This window comes from Talpa occidentalis, unplaced genomic scaffold (assembly GCF_014898055.3).
Source record: "Talpa occidentalis isolate TD23 unplaced genomic scaffold, MPIMG_talOcc4v2.1 talOcc4.9, whole genome shotgun sequence".
Lineage (NCBI taxonomy): Eukaryota > Metazoa > Chordata > Mammalia > Eulipotyphla > Talpidae > Talpa > Talpa occidentalis.
This window is the reverse complement of record NW_023605305.1, coordinates 36,553,319-36,574,426: the sequence shown is the minus strand read 5'-3', so window position 1 is coordinate 36,574,426 and position 21,108 is coordinate 36,553,319. Positions and strand designations below refer to the sequence as shown.

Below are 21,108 nucleotides of genomic sequence, written 5' to 3'. Positions count from 1 at the left end.
AGTGTTGTAGCACTGCTGGAACTGTAACATAACTGCTCTGTTTGTATAGCTGACCCTCGCCTTGGAAGGGGGGGTGTCCTGAAGTGTGGATTCTGCCCCCTAGCTCCTTAGTTTGATAGTTAACAAAGCTCTGACACACTGCAGGTAGCAACAGCAGTTCATTATATGAAAGAAGTATAACCTTGTATGAGGACAGGGAGCTTCAAACTGAAATGACCTCGAGGACCAAGTCTCTCTATGGAGATTCATATCATTACATTTTCTCACACTCTCCTTTCCTTTGCAGAGGTCCAGATTCACATCTGGTATCATGTCCCTTCTGTCTGTAGGATTTTCTTTGATATTTGCTTAGTGCAGATCACTGGTAAATTCTTTTGGATTTATGTCTGAAAAAGCTTTTAGTTTTCAAAGATTTTTTGCTGGTTACTGAACTCTAGGTTAATAGTATTTTTCTTTCAGTATTTTAAACCTTCCTCCCTATTATTCCTGAAGGGCAATTAGTCACCATCCTTATATTTACTTCTTCCATATAGAATATGTCCTTTTCCCTCTGATTTTAAGATTTCCTCTTTATCATTGGTTTTAAGCAATTTGATTATCATGTGCCTTGGTGTCGTTTTCTACACCTGTTTCTACAGCTTATTTCTTGAGCTTGGAGTTTGTGGGACATCTTGGATCTGTAAGCTTATCATTTTCAGCCAATTTCAGCCATTTTTAAGCCATTATTTCTTCTTCAAACACTTTATTTCTGTCTCTCCTCCCCTCTTCCACATCATACTCTTTCCTCTTATTTGGATGGAAATTATACATATATGTATATACAATATCACATTTAATTATAACTTGTATTGTATTGTACTGTATTACATTATATTATATCACTTCAATTTGCTATGATTTTCTTTTCCTTGTTTTATTTCTCTGTGTGTTTCACTTTGGGTAGTTTCCATTGCTGTGAGTTCATGTTTACGAATATTTCTTCCACAATGACTAATATGTTGTTAATCCCAAACTGTATATTTCTTATCTCAGATAGTGATAGTTTATTCATCACTAGAATTTCTATTTGGGTCCTCTGTATCTCTCATGCCTCAACTTAACATTTGAATATAGGGAACATAGTTATAGTCTCCTCGTCTGCTATTCTAACGTATGCATTGGTTAGTTTTGGTTGTAATTTTTCCCCTAATCATAGGTCGTATTTTTCTAATTACTTCTTTGCCTATTAATCTCTGATTTGATGTTTGAAATTATAAATTTTATTTTGTTGGGTGATGGATAATGTTTGCATTCCTGTAAATATTTTAAAACTTTGTTTTGGGATGTAGCTAACTTGCTTGAAAATAGTTTGATTTTTTTTTCAGTTTTGCTCTGAAGATTCATTTATCAGGATGAGCACAGTTTTTAAGACTTGGACTATTTTTACCCCACTATGGAAGTAAGGTCATTCTGTGTGTCTTACCCAGCCACTTCGAATCTGGAGTTTTCATGTCTGGCTGGAAAGTCACTATTCCCTGTGGCTCGCTACTGTTTGTCATTCTGTTGCCAGCTTCAGGCAGTCTCTTTACATGCATGCACTGGCCAGCACTGCTGAAGGGTGACTTCTGCACTTCACCAGAACATTCCCTTATGCAGTTCACTCCTCTCTGGTACACATACAGTAAACTCTAAACTTTCTTCTCAGTATTGTTTCCTCAACAAGTAGTTTACCAGGCTCCAAGTGTGTTCCCCTGCCCCTGTGCTGTGATTGGGAAACACTCTCAAAGCTGCAAGCAGACAGCTGTCTGCCTTTGTTTTCCATGTCTTTTTGTCTGATGTTCAATGTCTTAAAAGCTGTTGCTGCTTATATTTTTTTCTGATTATTTGGTCATTGTAGGTGGGGGAGGGGAGGGGAGTGGTTCTGGACTCTATTAATTCTTGTTGGTCAAAAACCAAAGTCTCTCTGGTCTCCCTGGTGGCCAGTGGTTAACTCTCAGCACTATCACCTCTATGAACTGAGTTCAATCCCTGACCAGGAAGGTGAACCACATTGTGCAGTAGACCTGTCTCACCCACTGCTCCCCTTAGCAGTGTATTTTAGTAAATATGTCTGTTCTGCTACCAGCTTTGTCTCTGGTGAATTCTCTTACACCTCTGCACCTCTGGCCTACACCCCAGTTTTTCTACACAAAAAATAAAGACAAACAGGGCCTCCCCTGGTGGCGCAGCAGTTGAACACTGGGCTGCGGGGCTGCCCACAGCCTCTGCAGCGCCAGTTTGTTCCCGGGCCGCTGGCAAGGGTCCCACCAAAAAAAAAAAAAAGACAAACACACAACAATAACAAAACAAAGTCTCTATGCACATGATATAAATGACTGAAGCATCTTAAGGTAATGCCTTAGGGAGTGGTAGAGACTATAGGGAACTGGGCTAGCACAAGCCCCATTAAAATGAGTGCAGATGCTAAGATCCAACCAATGTTGCCACAGTAGAAAATGAACCCTAGTTGAGGACATCACCTGTTTGTTTCTAGAGAGGCTGGATTTTATGGAACATTTCTTGATTTTAAAACTATGTGTACATCAAATTTAGTATGCCTGCAGACTGGATCTTTTCTACCAGTCAGCAATTCTGACCGCTGTGTGTTAAGTTCTCTTTTTTACATAAACTAAGATCTTTTTCCTAGAGCATCACAATTCTGTAGTCATAGAAATGTTCTATATCTGCACTCTCTAGGATAATAGCTCATGTGGACACTGAATTCTTGATATGTGGCCTCTGAAGAGCTGAATTGATAATTAAATTTAAATTAAAATAGTGGTTAGAGAAAACCTTTGGGAAGAATAACCTGGCCCTGGAGGGAGGTAGCACCAAAGGCAAATCCTTATTCCTGTCTTTTCTTCCAGAAGAGGGAAACCTAAGAATCATGTTTCCTATACTGAACTACTCTGGCAGTCCTATGTACTTGTGAGGCCTCCCAACTTCCTACTCCCTTCACCTATTTTCCTTTTATCATTACAAGCTTCAAGACTCTTATAACAAGAGAAGGGACATCAGAGAATGTCCACATTAGAGATCTCAAATTGGTGATCCCCAGACTAAATTTAACCCATAAGTATGTTTGCTTTGGCTTTATTTGAGCCAACACTGAAAAATAGAATTGAATTACATAAAACCTCTATTGCCAGCTATTGTTAAAAATCTAAAAATTGGGCATCATTGGGTCCACATTGACTGGAGCTGAGCAGATGCTACTCTTTCTAGATGGAGCATGATTCTGATTTGCCACAATCTCCACCACTCCCTATTGTTCACCAAAATACATTTTGGTGTTGATTATCTTTTTAAATCATCACAATTGTGCTATCATTTTTAGAGCTGAGAAATAGTTCTCCATTCTAATGTTTTATTCATGGTGGTAAAAATGAAAGAGAAGTAATTGTAAATTGCTTTGTTATTTTTCAACCCTCCCATTTTACATATTTATATGTAAATATGTTCATATTTACAGGATCCATATGCCTGGTTCCTGTATGCATAAACATTTGTGACACCTTTAATTGAAAAAGTTAAAATGCACAGCGTGATATGCATGCTGCATCTTCCCATTTCAGCACCCATGTCAGATGTCAGTAATGGATCATGCCCCACTTTTCTCAAGATTCTCCACAATACAATGCCCATGACAGCCATTACCAAGCAGCCAGTATCGACAAACTGATTGTGTCTATCAATATTGCTGTCCTTCATCTCATCAAACTTTCTCATTTTGCAGAGCTGAAACTGAAGTTCAGGAAACTTAACCAACCACTGAGTCAGTGATGATGCCATGATGGAATTTCAGGTCTCTTGACTCTGGTGTTACTTTCACAGGCTCAATCATTCTACTAATGAGGGAGGAAACAACTTAATGCAGAGTTGGGCTTGTCTTTGGTAAGAGCAGCCAACATGCCGGCTGGGCTGGACCTTTTACTTCCTTCCCCCAACATACCATACTTCCTACTCGATTTCCTATTTAAAACCAACAGTGGTTGATAACTAATTCAGCTACCTGGATCACTTCTTATTTGAAGTTCTGCTCTCCAAATCACCTGAAGAATCAGGGGAGTACTTACGGCATCCGCAGTTTAGGGAACTTCTGTATGTCATTTTCTGTTAGGTTCTGAAAGGAAGACACCACTGGTTACAACCCACAGAAAGGGCTCTGGCCAGGTGAGTAAGGTGTGAATAATAGGGAGTGGTGGGGAGTGTGGCAAACTGAAGAGTTCATCCCCATCCATCCACCCAGCGGGTCACTGCTAGATGGTACATAAAAGTCTGTGGGCCTAGTATGTCCAGATAGACTTTTTCAAAAGGGTCCCCAAAATCTAGATTTTGTGTGAAATTTCTTGAGTTCTAAATATTGACAAATAACTAAAACTGAGACTAAGAAACACTATGAGAGCTAAATCTGTGGTGCCAAATAGAATTTGTTTTGTAAGTTGAATGTGGCATAGTGTGGCCTTTCCCTTAGGTTCTTCCCCTAGACTTCAGTGCCCTCTCTGTCTCTATGTGGGTGAGTTGAGAGCATCCAGTCCCCAAAAGGTGCCTGTCTATCACTCCATTATCGCACCCAGAAGCTACTCTTAGCAGTGTTCTTGGTAGAAGTCACTAGATGTAAGGATGCAATGAAGAGACCTTCCTGAGGCAACCAAGAGAGGAAAGGAGAAAGAAACTCATGTTTGTGAAGAAATGATTCTAGGCCTCTACTTTTTTTGTGTGTGTGTGGGGTGGGGGGACCCTCACCAGCAGCCAGGGAATGAACCGGTGCTGCAGAGGCTGCAGGCAGCCTCGCAGCCCAGCACTCAACCGCTGTGCCACCAGGGGAGGCCCTAGGCCTCTACTTTAAGGCACCTTGATTAATATTTCATCAGTCCTGGGATGTGGGAGCTTACAACACTCCCATTTTATAGAAGAGAAAACTGAGGCTTGGGAGGTTAAGGTAATTTCAACTTGTAGGTGGTAGAGCTAGGGCCAGAGCTCTGCTTGCTGTCATCTATAGTTTACTTTCCTTCTGAAGGTTTCTCTCCTCTTATGTCTGACTCCTGTAAGGGGGCTGGTGGCCTATGTTGGAGGAGAAAGGTGAAAGAAAATGTCTTGAAAGGAGGAGAGACAGAAGTGAAAAAATTGGGAAAGAAAAGGCAGTAGGCATACTTTCTATAGAGCCAATGCTGAGCCAAAGCAGGTGCCCCACTGACATCTGGAGGCCAGAAAGTCTGGTGGTTAAGGTAGAAGGTTAAAGTCCACAGGCTGGTTTGACTCTTAGTTCATCCACTTAGCAGCTGTCTGATTTGGGGCACTTAGCCTCTCTAAGCCTCAGTTTCCTGATATGTAAATGGGCATCTAATAATAATTTTAATAATAATTCTAATAATTCTAATAATTGTGGCCATGGCACCTTTCAGAGATCGTGAGAATTGAATGAGATGATGAGTTTCATGCACATGGCACCATGCCAGACACAGCACCACCTGGCTCCTGCAAGTATGAGCTTACACACTGTGTAAGTGTGAGGTGGGGGAGGTAGGTGAGTAATGACTACCTTCAGCAGCAACAGCAGGGTATGGGCGGGGGCGGGGGAAGATTGGTCTGGCTGGCTTTTGGAGGTTGAGATGTTTGCTTTTATTTCTCTGGGCTGGGAGCTTGGCAGATTGTATGCTGCCACTGGGAAGAGCTGGCAAACTTCCCTTTGAGCCCAGCTGGCACAGGGGCTGGGGCTCCAGCTGTTGAAGGCGGAGTCTCCTCCAGCCCCTCGTTAGACCATCTGTGGCAGGGCTGGGGCCTGAGAAAATTAGGATTTTGGTATAGATTCTTAACCTCTTTTTCTTTCCTTCCTTTTTTTTTTTTTTCTTTTCTTTCTTTTTCTTTTTTTTTTTTTTAATATCACTGAACATTCCTGTCTCCTCCCTCCAAAGGGCAGGAATGAGTGAGGGCTTCCTGAGGGGAGGGGGTTGAGGGGGAGGACAGGCTGGCCCTTTGTGTTTTGCTGAGTTGAGAACATGGGCCACGGGAACTTCAGGAAGACTGTGAGGAGGAAGGTAGATGTGAGAGTGGTTGGAGACACTGAGGAGCAGGATCCTAAGGAAAGAGAAAGTAGTTTAGAGCAGGGACAGGACCTGGGAAGCAAAAGGCAAGATGTTCAAAAAGGTCATTACGAGGGTTTGGTTACGTGATATAACCTCCTGCTCCGGCTCCTTCAAAAACATTTAGCAAACTCTGGGTTACTTGGACGGTGACTCAGGGTTAAACCTGTGCCTTTGCAGGGTGGTTATATGCCCAGGAAGCCTGAGGAGAGAAAGGAAAGCTGCACATTGGACCCCTTCTAAGGAGGAAATATGGAAGACACTTTAGCTTGATCATTTGACAACATCCAGTTCCTCCATTCCCCTTGCTGACAGACCCTAGAATTTTTTCAAAATATGGAAGACCCTACCTTCCCTCACAGATGGCTGATGTCACTGAACTCATTTGTGGCCAGTGAGCAATAATCTGAAGGCTACTGGAAGGAGCTTCTGGAAAAAGTTATTATTTTTCTAAAAATAAGAGGGAGTGTCCTCCCTGGTGGTGCAAGGGGTTATGATGCCACCTATGAAGCTATCCTCAGCCTCTGCAGCATGAGTTCGATCCCCCACCAGGGAGCAACCCACATGGCACAACAGACCTCTCCTGACTCGCCCGCTGCTCCCCTCAGCAGTGTATTTCAAGTAGATCCACCTGTTCTGTTCCCCACTCTGTCTCTGGTGAATCCTCTCAACCCCCCACACCTCTGGCCTGTACCTCAGTTCTTGTATGCATAAATAAATATTTTTAAAAAATAAGAGGGAGTGAGCATTCTCCATGCACTTTGGTATCTTTTATTCTTTGTCCCCACCCCCGCCCCACTTCCTCCTGCCTGGAATGCAGATGTGATACCAAGAGACAGAGCCGCCAAACTGCAACCACAAGAACAGAAGGTGCCGGCTTATTCCATAGACTACATGGGTGCTGGGTTCCTTCTCGGCCCACCAGCTCTGAGCACCCACCTCTAGACTTCTCACCACTTGAGAAAACTACACCCCTACTTGGTTAAGCCACTGTGGTCAGGCTTCTGTTACATGCAACCATGTGTCTTTCTTACTGACGGTTTCCTCCATTTCTTCAACCTTCTGGAAGCTTGGCGCCACCATTCGCCACCAGATAAAGTCCCACTTTTCTCACTAGAAAACTAAGGTGGTGGCAAAAGATACTCAAGGGACTTGCTAAAGAAGAAAGGAAGGAAGAGGAAGGGAATGAAAGAATATAACAATGAGGAGGAGGAAAGGGAGGAGAGGTAGGAAGAGAAGGAAGGAGGAAAGGAAGGAGACTAGGGTGTGCATCTCCACCATCAATAGCAGAATGGTTGGGGCTATTATAGAACTAGAAAGAGTTATAGAGGAGTCATTAGAGCTCGGGAGAGAGCTCAAATTGTACCCAGTGCACAGGGAGTGGAGAGTGGGATTGAGCAGAAGCTGCCTTTAAATGCCTCAGGCATTTGTCCCCTCTGCTCCCCTGGGCCCAGGAACCCCTCTGTCTACTTGTTCCTGCTCTGAGGGACAAGCAGGTGCCAGGGTTGGAGCAGAGGAGATAAACCAGCTCAGACACCATCTCTCGATCAAGGCATCGTGCTCAACCAACACCTGGGGCTCAAAGGGGTTTCTGGGGAGACTTACAGAGCTGGAAGGACTGTCAGCCAGGGTGAACAGGTCCATGTGCTCAGTCAACAGAGGAGGAAGCAAGGAGAGGCTCAGGGAAGGCAAGTGCTTGTTTCAGTGCTTGAACATCATGCTCGAGTATGTCCTGCTCCCTTTCCACTCGGCCCTGACATGCCCTGTTCTCAGTGCCAAAGGCTCCAGAAGGAAAGATTCAGGTTTGCCAGGGCTGACCAGGCCAACAACAAAACTCCAGGAATTCTATTGGCTTAAAGTTCAGTGTAAAGAGAAAGCATTCTTAAAACCATAGGCACCGCTAGACTAGATGTGTTCAGTCCCTTTACTATTTGTGTGACTTAGCCCCATTTATATCACACCTCTGGACATGTTTTCTCATCTGCCAGTGTGGTGACTAGAGGCTTCCTGAAGACACTTTTATGTGCAGAATTAACTGATATAAGGCAGAAATCACATCTTAGTCACCTCTATCCCCAGCATATGACATGGGCTAGTGTGCAAAAGCACTTGTCACGTGAATGAATGGGGAGAGATGAGGGATTTAGATGGGACGGTGACATGTCTTGTGGGGCACATGAAAGCAAAACTCAGAGCAATGGCAGCACAGGTTTGGGCTCAGCCTGAGACCTCAGGACTGCCAGAAAGCAGCAGATGGCACAGGTGGCAGTGAGCTCACTGTTGCTGAAAGCAGCTGTCAGTGGCAACAACACCGGAAATGGACTGGTGTGTTGGATAGAAAACTACAGCATGTGATGTCTTCTGGTCCCTTATGACCTCAGAGTCTCAGGGTCCAATTCCCTCACAGCTGCTCAGCAGGTCTTGCTGGGAAACAGCCTAGCTTTCTCTCCTCACTCTGAATCCAGATTTGGAACATAAACCCCAGGAGACCTTTGAAGTCTTGTTCCCACTTCATTTTCAAATTTTCTTTTAATTTTTGGGGTTACATTTCACTCTCCATAGGTGCATATGTTCTACTCACCCTCCACCAAACCAGCCATGCCCACACCCCTCATCCCTCCTCCAGCACCTCTTCCCTTCCCACCTCTGTTCCCTTTGGTGACCATTATATTCTTTCACGGAGCTCAAGCTTGATTCCCACTGTATTTTGCCTGTGGATGTTTTTTGGTTATCTACATGCCACAGATGAGTGAAACCACCCAATATCTGCCTTTCACTTTTGACTTTACTTAACATAATGTGGAGGGACAAGATGGGAAGGGTGTGTTATTGCAGTCAGGGGTTCTCTTACCCATAAGCAGAGATGCCATTTCAGGGGACTGGTTCAGATACTTCCCCAGCCACTACCCCTGTCCCCATCGGCCTGCATCCCATCCCACTTAGTGACTTCGCCCTTCCCTCCCATCACAGGGTGGTCTTATACTTCGCTCATTTAGATCTCTTTGCTCTGGAATGGAGTGACGTGAACCATACCACATATTACATATCACAAAGCCAATTATGTGGATTTGGTAGTGAGAAGAGGTAGAAGTGAAATAATGAGGGTGGTCTACTCTATTCCTTTCAGTGTGTTTATACTGAGAGATGGGGAAAAATAAGCTTCTGCTCTTCTATATGGCCTTTTCCCCCTGGGCTTCTCAAAGTATGAAAGTGTTGGCTTAGATCTTTCACAGTGCCTGTGCACCTGTGTGTATGTACTTAAATACCTGAATTCCTCCTGATCTTTTGACTTCAGAAGGTACTTTGGTATCAGTAAAGGATCTGGGAGGATAGTGATTGGTGATGAGAGTGAGGTCTTACAAACTCTTGGAAGAAGGCAAAGGGCTGTGTGGGGATCCTGAAGATAGCCACGGATCCCAGGCAACTCCAGAGACACAGCCTGCACTCTGGCCCTGCAGCCATTGTGGAAAGAGCAGAACAGCTTGGTGTCGTTGTATCAAGCTGGCCAGTGCTTACCAAAAACCGTGGCCCATCAATGTGGTGCTTCTTCACTGCTTTTTCACAGTCCTTGTAGTTCAGCTGCAAAGAGGAGGGGAAGCCGCTGTGAGTGGCAGGCAGGCCCATGCCATTGGTTCCCCTCCCTTGCCTGCCCCAGAAGCTTAGCAATTTGTGGTACTTGTGGCTAGCCAGCCACAAGTACCTGTCCCCCTGTCTAACAGAAGGGCCCCATACCTACCTCAGCCTGCTTTCACTAGTCCCTTGGGACTCTGAAATGGAGAACTTGCCTCAATCTGCAGCTTTGGGACCAGCCCCTACAGATAGACAGTACCTTCCAGGCTACAAAAGACTGGCTCCTCAGGGAAGGAGAGGAGAGCTTAAAGAAGAAATAAATTGCCTCCACTGTTGCACTATCCAAAGGCAACTTGGAGAACATTGTGAGGTGTTTGTTTTAATGCCTTCTAGGCATATTTCTAGACAGGCCTGACTTTTTCTCTTAAAATGGTGATACAAACACTCATTATCACAAAGTTATTTTAATTTAATGACTCCCTGATAGCTGAATATTTATGTTGCTTACCAAACTAATGTTCCCATAATGGCAAATTGCAAACAATGACTGAATATTTGCTATACGGCAGGCACAGTTCTAAGTGTTTAAACCCATCTTAAACCCAAGTCATATAATGCCCATATTTTTTTCAGATTGGGAAGTTAAATGTGTGGCAAGTCAAGTAACAGGCTAAAGTTCCCTGGGCAGTAGGTGACAGAGACAACTGGGTTCAGAACAAGGCCCTGATGTCTCTGTTGGGTCATTCTCCTTTTTTTCATTAATAATAATGTAATTTACATACAGTAAGTAAAGTGAACAAATTTAAGTGCAGCATAACATACCATTCTGATCAAAATATAGGACATCATGGATCTCCTTTTACATACTTTCTTCCCTCTATTTTAGATAAATTGTTGAAGCAGGAGTCTCAATACATAGTTATAGAGGAATGAACATTTTCAGGGTCTTGCTTGCTCCAAAAAAGTGACATCAATGGGGCCCTCCCTGGTGGTGCAAGGGGTTAAATCTCAGCACCATGAAGCTATCAGCAGCCACTGCAGCATGATTTTGATGCTGGCCAGGGAGCTAACCCACATGGCACAGCAAGACTTCTTCTGTCTCGCCAGAGGCTTGGCTCCCCTCAGCAGTGTATTTCAGTAGATCCACCTCTTCTGTTCCCTGCTCTGTCTCTGGTGAATCCTTTCACACACACCCCCCACCCCCGCATCTCTGGCCTGCACCCCAGCTCTTGTATGCATAAATAAATAAATCTTAAAAAAGTAGAGTTACATCAATGGACAATCCTATCAGCTGCCCATTCCCCTTGTCCTCAACAGCATACGCAGCTCTCTAAATTCGATGTTTCAGGCTGCAGCACCAAAGATTAAATGTTTGTCCTTGGGAATTAGGTTCCCCTCACAAGTATGGGTTAAGTTTATAGCAGCTTTTTTTCTGGAGACAATTAAAAATCATGCTCATATCTATGACCAACAAATCAAAAAAGTGAATACAACTGCTGTAATCTGTTGGCTTGAAAGGATAAGATGATTATTAGGAAGCTTAGGAAAAGCTGATTTCAGAGGTCAGCGTGGAAAGTAAGTAGCATCTGAGGGCTTGGACATTCCTTCCATCTACATGCAGTGTATGGGGATAACTGGGTCTTGGAATATGCCTTTAAGCCTTTGTTTTCAGTGTCATCATTATCGAAGGAACACCTGATTCCTTATAGCACTGACTTCAACTCTAGATAGACTAGAAACTACCTAGAGGTTTGCTTCCGATCCATTAACATTTGGGGCTAAGGGCTAAAATCTGTATTTTTGAGGACAGAGATGATTCTCATGTGCACCCAGGGTCACTAGGCAATAGCCTAGAACAACTGCCTGGTGTTGTAAATGGGACAGTTGAGGCCCAGAGAAAGCAGGAAATTGACCTAAGATCACACAGTGAGTTGGGAACACTGCTAGGATTAGAACCCATGACTCTGAGTCAGTGCCTCTTCACTGCATGGCTCAGGGATGCTCTCCTGCCAAGTCAGAGGAATTTGAGGAGCAACAGAAACACAAAACAACCTCTCTCAGAGACTCACATACATTCCACACACATCTGAGAGTAAGACACAAAGACACGCTGGTCTGTTAGTGACCCCACTAAGGTCCAGTGAATAACCCAGGAAAAAGGAAAGATTGAACATGACTATGAACTGGCCTCCTTTCTACTAAATGCTTCACACACAGTATTTCCTCTCATTCTCCCAACAATCCCATGAGGTTAGTTACTGTTAGAACCCCTACATTACTGATGAGGAAGATGAGGCAGAAAGGTAACTAAGCGAATGTCACCCAGGTAGTAGATCACAGAGCTAGGATTCAAACCAAGGTGTGTCTGACCCCAGAGCTGGCTGGGGAGATGTCTCCAAAGAAACTGGGCCCTTCTGCTTCATTAGAAATTGTATCCCAATCCATCCTTTAAACAGAACACCATGGATAAGCATCAACCCCACAGTCAGTTCACTTGGAATTTCCCCTCTTGGGGGCAGAGTTTCTTGGAATTTGAAGGGTCTCTTCCTGAATCTCCTGGGAGCTACCACTTGCCAGGTCACAGATTCCCCTCTGTCTCTTTGTTCCTACCATCCGTTCTTTCAGACTGGAGGGGGTAACCTGTCCCAGTGCCATGGACATGTCCTGGGGTCTGCAGTCTCCAAGAAGAGAACCCCCCTTCTCCCAACTCAGGCAGTGAAATGTCTCCCTGAATCGTCCCCAACAGCCATCTCACTGCACAACGGAGAATGTCACCCAAGGATTCTTCCATTGTTTGGCTGGATTGTGTAATTCTCCTTTTCACACTTGAAAATGTGGCTTGTCTGTGTTTCTCAGGTCATTCCCCAGTTTCCTTTAGTAATTCTCATTTTTTTTCTCCTTTTCTGGTTAACATGTCATTTTAGAACAGTTTGACAAATTCCACCTCTTTGCCCTCGTTTATTGGTCTACATTTAAGGAAAGTATTTAGAAACATTCCCCAGAAGTCAATAGTCCAACTACTTTTGCACCCACAATCCTGAAACCTAAGTTTATCATGCTCCTTTGGAGGAAAAGTAACAGGAATGAGATCCACAAAAAAGAATCAAATAACAGAACTCTGTGGGCCTTGCCTCTCCTATGCCACACCCAGTTCACATTTTTCTTCTGTAAGCTGAGGGACAGCAGCTGTGACCATAAATACTTGGTACTGTAGCCACCCCATATCTGGCTATGTGTCCTGTGGACTCTGTCCACACTCTTGGGACCCAGATTCCCCAGGAAAAATAGAAAGTTGACTTAGATGACCTCTATGGTTTTGACTTCAAAACCTCATCTTTACAATGATCTGGAATGTCAACTGAATGGGGGTGTTAGAAGCTCAAAAGTCCTGCACAAGTTATCATAGTCCTTGGACAAGGATACAGGGTCCCGAACTCAACAGATGAGTGGCTTGTGGTCTCACCAGCTGGTGGCCCAGCACAGGATCCTCCATCTCCAAGGATGGAAGGCAGTTCTCTGGTCTCAGCTTTGCCCCAAGCTTGGCTTCTGCCCCTGCCTGGCTAAACCTCTTCTTCTATAGAAGCCTCAGTTTCCCTACCTAGAACCTAGGGCTCCTATCAGTTTTAAGTTCTGCTCTCTTAGACTTGCATAGAGGCCAGTGAGATTCTGTCCCACATAAGTGCTTGAGGAGCCCACTTCCAGACCAGCAGTGATGACTGCTCAGAAGCCATCTCCAGCACAGTCACTCAAAGCTGGCTCCATCCAGGGGCCTCCCTGATGGCGCAGGGGTTAAAAACAACACTATCAAACAATAGACAACCACTGCAGTATGAGTTCAATCCCCCACCAGGGAGCAACCCTCATGTATATCAGACCTCTCCTGCCTTGCCTGCTGCTCCCTGCAGCAGTGTGTTTCATTCGATCAGCCTGTTCTGCTCCCCACTCTGTCTCTGGTGAATCCTCTCACCCCCCACACCCCAGTTCTTGTATGCATAAATAAATAAATCTTAACAAAAAAGCTGGCTCCATCCCTCTAATTTCCTTTTCCTTCTCCAGCCCCAGTTGCTTATAAACTTCTCCATTCCTCCCCTGTCTAGCAAATAGCCTGATCTCAGTGACTTCAGCAGTTCTGAGTCTCGGAGCATGGACTTTAAAACCAGTCAGGCATGTCTGGAATCCTGCCTCAGTCACAAGTAGTCCCTGGGGTTTTGGGCCATCTCACCAACCTGAACTTATTTTGTAGCTGAGCCCAGGGGACAATACTGAGAAGCATTAAATGGGACAGGGCTCAGAGACATACTCTCAAGCCCTTGTGCATAGTAGGTCCACGTTCATTTGAGGGTTCCTTTCTCCCCAGAACACTCTGTGGGAACACCCAGTGCTGTGTCTACACGGCACTTGCCCAGCTGGCGAGGTGGCCACCGGGTTGGCATTCCATTGCTCTCAGGTTCTGCTTGGACTCCATCTTCAAGCCTCTGCCCAGACCACTGACAGCTCCACCGGCCACACCACCCACAGAAGAGCCAGGCTCACCTTTCTGAAATAGTCCGCAAGGTTGTCGGTGTCCCAGGTCAGGACCTCTGAGCGAAAGGGCACATTCCTCAATGCCATGGCTGCTCTCCTGCGATAAAGCTCACAAGCCAAGCATGGGTGCTGCACCCATGGAGAGAAGACCCCAAATCCAGAGTGTTGAGCTGTCGTTGGGTCTTCCAATTTCCAGTTACCCCCCAGAGCAGCCTTGGAGCCGATGCTTCTTCTGCTGTAACCAGATCCCAGAAAATAACAACTTCCCCTGTGAACAAATATGGTCTCTTCTCAGAAAACGACTCAGCGAGTTTCCTTTACCACTTCCTCTGCTGGGCTCTAAATAAGTAAACAAGGAAGCCCAGCGTTGGGGACTGGAGAACGGAGAGCGGGGCAGAGTTGGTAATTCCCCACTGGCCAGCCTTGTGGAAGGGACAATGAAGAGGACTTGTACTCCCACCGGGAAACCAAGTACATGTCCATGCAAACTCCTGGCGGGCATGTCTACACCACATCCCTGCATGCCTGGGCATTTGAAGATGAAAATCTGCTTTGACGGTTGACCTAAAATATAGACAACTTCACACATGAGTGAGCTGCAGGGGTGAGGGGAGGGGTAGGAGCATGGCTTTTTAATGCTTGCCAACCATCCTTCAGTCTTTCTGAAAAGGATAAAGTTGAGATTCCTTTAGCTGCCTCCTTATGGTTACTACAAGAAGACTCACCAAGAGTAAGGGTCCTGAACTCGGCAGATGAGTGGCCTGTGGCCCTGCCAGCAGGTGACCCAGCACAGGACAGCAGCTCTCTGGTCTCAGCTCTGCCCCAAGTGTGGCTTCTGCCCCTGCCTGGCTAAACCTCTTCCTGTATAGGAGTCTCAGTTTCCCTAGCTAGAACTTGAGGCTCCTATCAGTTTTCAGATCTGGTCTATAAGAACACCCAGGGCTGCAGAAGGTGCTGACTGGGCAGACATTGATTTAGCATCTGATATGGCACTGCGGATGCATGGTATGATTTTCAGGTAAAGACCTGAAATCTGGGTATCTCCATTACCATATCTGTAAAGCAGGAAAACAGATAAATGTAGAAGCATTTATCTAGACAAAAGCAAAAGGAAAAAATTAAGAAAAAAGAATATCAATTGCTATCAAACTACCATATACTGAATTCACTAGGCTTTCCACCACCTGTTCCATTCTGTTGTATTGTATTGTATTGTATTGTATTGTATTGGATTGGATTGTATTGGATTGGATTGGATTGGATTGAATTGAATTGTATTCTATTCTATTCTATTCTATTCTATTCTATTCTATTCTATTCTATTCTATTCTATTCTATTCTAATTTCCTCCATGTAGTCCATCCAAACAGCATCTTCCTGGGACTGGTCCTGTGATAGAAGATGAGAAACTGCTGTTTTCTCAGTCAATCTCAGACCCTGCGCACTTCTCAGAGTCTTAGCACCTTACTGGAAGTGGGTATGTCTAAATGCAAACTAATCTGTACAACGTTGCAGCTTCTAAACCCACGCTCACCATTTTATTTAGTGTTTCACACATACACGCACACACAACCATCTGTTCTGACGCTGGAGGAAAAAGCTGAGTTCTGTTGTACTGAGTGATGCTATTTAGGGTCTGGAGGTAGTGTCTTCAAGAAACACATTCAAGGGTAGCTCTGGCCAAGCACAATTTTCTGCACAACCTGAGGAGCCCCACCAGCCTCACCAGGTGATTGTGCGCTTACCTGAGACCCATGTTTTATCCAGGTCCAGCACCTGTATGGAAATGCTCCGCAAACTGGGTGGAGCGCTCCTCCTCACAGGGCTGGTACCACAAACTCTCAATAATTTCCCTTCTCGATAAAGCACAGCCATGCTGTTTAAAAACACCACCACTGAGAGAGGTGGGAGAGGTCAATATGCTTTTCAAATCACCAGGATGGTGTCAATGATAAAAATCAGTAGAAAAGAAAAGAAGAAAAAGAAATCACTTTTAAGTTGGACAAGAGGTCATGGAACTAGGTGGAATTTAAACAAGGCCTTCGAAGATGCAGTGAAAAGAGGCCATGCTGGACATGTGCGCAAGTGTGTGTGTGTGTGTGTGTGTATGTAGACATGTGTGTGCAAGGGCATGTATGCATGGGTATATGTGGATGTGTACTTCATGAGCAAACAAAACACAACACAGGTGGAAAAAAATGTTCAAGATCATCCTTTAAAACAAAGATTTTTTTTATGAATAATGTTCATTTCTAGTCAAGAGGAAAAAAATCTGTAGAAATTGGAATTAAAGCATATTAGGCTTCTTTGGAAGAATTATCCAATAAATGTGACCAAGATAAAGAATTCATGGAGCCCAGGGAGAAGACAGAGAGGACAGTCAATAAACTTGATAGGGCCTCCCTGATGGCGCAGGGGGTTAAGACACAACCTATGAAGCAATCCACAGCCACTGCTGCACGAGTTCAATCCTGGCCAGGGGGGCGGATTAGCACAGCTGATCTCTCCTGACTCGCCCGCTGTTCCCTTCAGCAGTGTGTTTCACTCAATCTGCCTGTTCTGTTCCCCACTCTGTCTCTGGTGAATCCTCTCACTGCCCCCACACCTCTGGCCTGTACCCCAGTTCTTGTATGCATAAATAAATAAATCTTTTTTAAAAATATACTTGATAACAGTGACAATGAAGAATCATCACAGATGCGATACCTGGAATCCTTCACACGACATACAGTGTGCTATGAACTTTGCACTAATTCTTATTTAATTGTTGTACTGTTGTTACTCCTACTTTACAGAAGAAAAGACTGAGACTTGGAGAGATGAAGCACTTACCTTCTTGTTCCTGGCAAGTTGGTGGGGCAGCTGGTCTTGTCCCCAGTCTGGGTCCAGAGTCCCTGTCCTTTAACTCCCTGACACCTCAACCTAGATGTTACTCAAACGGCTCAAGGTGGAGTAGGAATTCAGACCCACTTCTGTATGTGTTCTGCCTTTGGAGGCTGTGTGGTTTCCACTCTATACATCTGTTGTCCATGAAGAGCAAGTGAGGTTGTCTGTCTGGACCAATGAGAAGAGGATGAGTATGTTCCATGAGGTAGGCCTCTGGCACTGCTGCCCCTGAGCCACAGGCCCATCCTCAGAAAGTACAGCTAGGAAGTGAGCTGGTGATGCCAGGGGAAGCTGGTGGCTTTGGGTCTAAATCTTTCCTCTTTCCCAGACTCGGTGATTTCCCAACACTCAACAGTGAGTTTCACAAATTCTGTCTCTGGTCAGAGGGTTCCAGAAACTCTGGAAGCTGGCCAATTTGCTGCCAAGAGAGGATGGACTGGTATCATCATGTTCTGGCAGTTTCACTGGGCCTTGGATCAGCTTCCTCACCTGTGAAACAGGCAATTGTAACATCCACCTCTGGGTACAGCCCTCAACTGAGGGGAAACTGCAGGGATGAAAATCAAGGCCAACACACACCACCCTCTAAAAAGCATCCATGTGCTGGCAGAAAGCATGGAGCACAGCAGGCAGTGGAGAGGTGGTAAGGTGCAGTGGTGGAAGGTCGTGGTTTGGGCAGGATGACCCTCTCCCATCTCTCCTCCAACCAGGCGGAGAAACCCAGAATGCATGATAGAGCAAAGAAAGGTTAGCAGAGGCCTTCTCTTAGACTTTGTGATGTACACTGCAAGGTTAGCAAGGGGGCAGTCAGCACAATAAGAATGATGGTGATTAGCACATGGGGTAGGGACTCCCGGGATAGGGATCTGGAGGGTGCAGCCACAGACCTGTGGACAGGAAAGCCATACTTGCAGAGAGTTATGTGTCAGATTTGTAGTCTTTGACATACTATAACCCCAGAGTAGACACTCACCCCCAGATCTTTCCCTGCCCCACCAATCCTTTCAGACTTTTTCCCTCTCTCCAATCATATATAGGAGAGAATTGTCTTTCTTTAAATTTCATATTAGAGGTAAGAAAATCATGCAATTCATTAGAAGAGGCTTGAAAGTTGTAGTTTCTGTGGGAGGCAGGGTGGGGAAAGGGTCTTAGGGACCAGGGGAGAATGGAAAGTGGGGACCTTGGAGTAGAGACTGTGTTGACATTCTTAGGAGAGGAACCCACATCATTGTTATAAGGTGCAAGGGAGGAAGTGTGTATTTGGAATTGATCTGGATGAAGGGTGTTGGCTGGGGGACAGAGAGAAAAGTGGTGGGATGTGGCCCAGAAAGTTTGTGGGCAATGGAGAGAATGTTCTTGCGTGGGTGCACCCCAGCTTCGCCTGCATGGCAAGCCTTGTTATGGCTTGACATATCTTTCAGCTGAGACTCAGGCAAATTTTTTTAGAATTCTCTTCAGGGCCTGTAGGTGTTCACCTTTAGGGGGAGGCAAGAACCACATGAGCCACCCTTACTAGGAGGGAACAATTGTGCCCTCCATTTGTAGAGCCTGGCAGTGGAAGCACCACTTGTGGAATCCTTCTGGATGGCAAAGAAATCTACCCACACAGAGGTGCTGAGCGAGGAGAGCCAGGGTCCTGACTGCTGTGCTGGGCAGGGCAGCTCCACATGCCAGGCAACCATAGACTAAGGCACAGAAGAGGTGACCCTGCCTGGGAATGGTGGGTCAGGAGGCCCGGCCGGCCATGCAGCTGTCCATCTGGCATGTGCCAGGCCATGCCACGGCACATTCTCACGGTGCTCCAGGAGGCTGTGGGTGGGAAGAGGAGGCACAGACTCCTGCCAGCCCACAGTAGCCCCTCCCCAGGCCACACTGTACTGCTCTCTCCTGACAGGCCCCAAGTACCTCTCCCATGTGAGCACAGTCCTCACCTCCTCCATCTGAGGATAAGTGTGAGGAAAGCATGCAAACAAGGCCATGAGGAGAGAGATTTTTCCACTTCCTTATCTATATATGAAAATATGATATTTCTCATTCTCTCTCTCATTATCTCTCTGCTGTTTTAACCAAGATACCTCAGAAGTTCAAAGGTGGGTGGAAGGAAGTGCTTATTTGGACTTCCTGACAAGCTTTCCTTCCTTGTGTGCCCTATTTTTGACTTCAGCTGCCTAACAGCCTATCCTCAGATAGCTCGGCCTTGAAGGGAAACTCCCCGAGTGCCCACAAGTGTGGGTGGGGTGTGGGAAGGGGGCAGGAGCGGGGAAGGCAGTCTTCTCAGTATGATAGAAGAAATCTTGCCCACCTCCTCCTCTGGCAAACTGGAAAAGGCAGAGTGGAGGTGGGGGGTGGGCAGGATGGGGACAAGAAAGGCAAAAGTCAGTTTCGGTCAAAGGGATTTTACCCACAACCCAGTCAAGGCGAGCAAGACCTGCTCCAGCTGCTATCTCCAAGCCATGGGCCCAGGACACACATACAGGCCCATGGGAACAAGCCAAGATTTGCACCTAACAAGTTCAGCTTCTCAGTTGCATGCAATCCTTCATGATTCTCACAAACCCCCCTAGATGCTGAGAGACCGATTGCAATTGACTTGCCCAAGTTCCCAGCAAATCACAGATCAGGAAGGCTAGCTCAGGGCTGTGTTGTTTTCCATCTGCCCTTCTTTGATAGTCTGTCCCTCTGTCTCCACATGCCCCTCTGCTGATGATTTTTGGTCTGGACTTTGCTGCCTCACCTACAGCCTTGGTGCATGGCCTTCTCACTATTTCTGGAACTCTCAAAGTTGATCACATCACCTGCTATGAAGATGCCTGTGTCCTGACTGCTAGTTTATATCTGATCTTCCAGATTCTTGGCCTAGACAGAAAGCATTTTCTACTATCCTGTGATGGGAGCGGCATCTTTTAGGCCTTATCAGTCCTTCACAACTTATTTTGTGCACACGTTTCTGGAACAAAGACAATGAGTCTGGAGAAGAAGGGGTTTGGAATTTGGAGAGAAAAGGATGTATCCAGAAAACACACAGTTTGTCTATCCAACCCTTCCATGAGACTTCAAGAGTTCAAGGAAATAAAACACGAGATTCTTACGTACGTAGCATGTGATCCTGTAAGTGTCTTTGTGAAAGGGGCATATAAGTGTGTCAACCATTTTAAGATGGCAAGAAAGCCTTGGGGAGAAGAGATGCTTGTCCCAGTCCTCACAGACAGTCAGAAGCAGAAGGTGGAGCTTAACAGCAGACCTGTCTGATGCTGAAACTCTTTCCACTGAAACCGTTTCCCAGGAAGCAAATTTTACTAAGTGAATAACTAGTATTTACCTAGAACAGGCATAACAACCACATTTACTATTCTATGCAAAACAGACTATTTTGTCTGAGTTTTCCTGAAATAATGATACAGTTTTCTCTCATTATAAAAAAAAAAAAAAAAAAACACAAAACAAAACAAAAACCACAAAACAAAATGAGGTTTAGCACTTCTAATGCTGGGTTAGTGGTGCAGACTCACCTAGTCCTTTGGTTGTGCCCTGCAAGTACAACACATACTGGGGACTCTGCTAGGTCTGGCTGACTGCGGACCGGAGGTGGGGGTGGCAGAGAAGAAGAGTAAAGTAAGGAATGAATGAGCAGCTCACATTCATTCCAGTCTGGGGTCGTGAAAAAGTCTGTATTCTCTCCTGTAGAGGCCCCTGGAACTGTCTGCTTCTCCATGTTCAAGGTCAGTCTTATATATATATTAATGCACTGTATCTTTCCATTAAGTTCCCTCACTGCTTCGGTTGCATTGGATTGACTTCTGCTACTTGCAAATAGTATTAGTCCATTCCAGCTGCTATAACAAAATACCACAGATGGGTGGCTTATCAACAACAGAACTTTCTTTCTCAGGGTTCTGGAGGTTGGGAAGACCAAAATCAGGGTACCAGAATGGCCATGTTCTGGTGAAGAGATCTTTCCAGATTTATAACCAACACCTTCTTGCTGCATCCATAGGTGGTGAAAGGGGAGCTAGAACTCTGTAGGGTC

At 45.4% G+C, this 21,108-nt stretch overlaps 1 protein-coding gene across 3 annotated transcripts in view; it reads right to left on the bottom strand.

Annotated features, from left to right (window-relative positions):
• LCP2 (lymphocyte cytosolic protein 2) overlaps positions 1–21,108 on the bottom strand; it is a 94,573-nt gene that overhangs the window by 35,584 nt on the left and 37,881 nt on the right. For all 3 annotated transcript variants that reach the window (XM_037498963.2, XM_054691030.1, XM_054691031.1), the window contains 4 exons: positions 17,028–17,249; positions 14,205–14,463; positions 9,618–9,680; positions 4,095–4,141 (listed from right to left, as the gene is read on the bottom strand). In XM_037498963.2, the coding sequence (XP_037354860.1) occupies positions 4,095–4,141; positions 9,618–9,680; positions 14,205–14,282 (188 nt within the window). In that variant the 5' untranslated portion in view covers positions 14,283–14,463; positions 17,028–17,249. The remainder of the gene's footprint in view (positions 1–4,094; positions 4,142–9,617; positions 9,681–14,204; positions 14,464–17,027; positions 17,250–21,108) is intronic.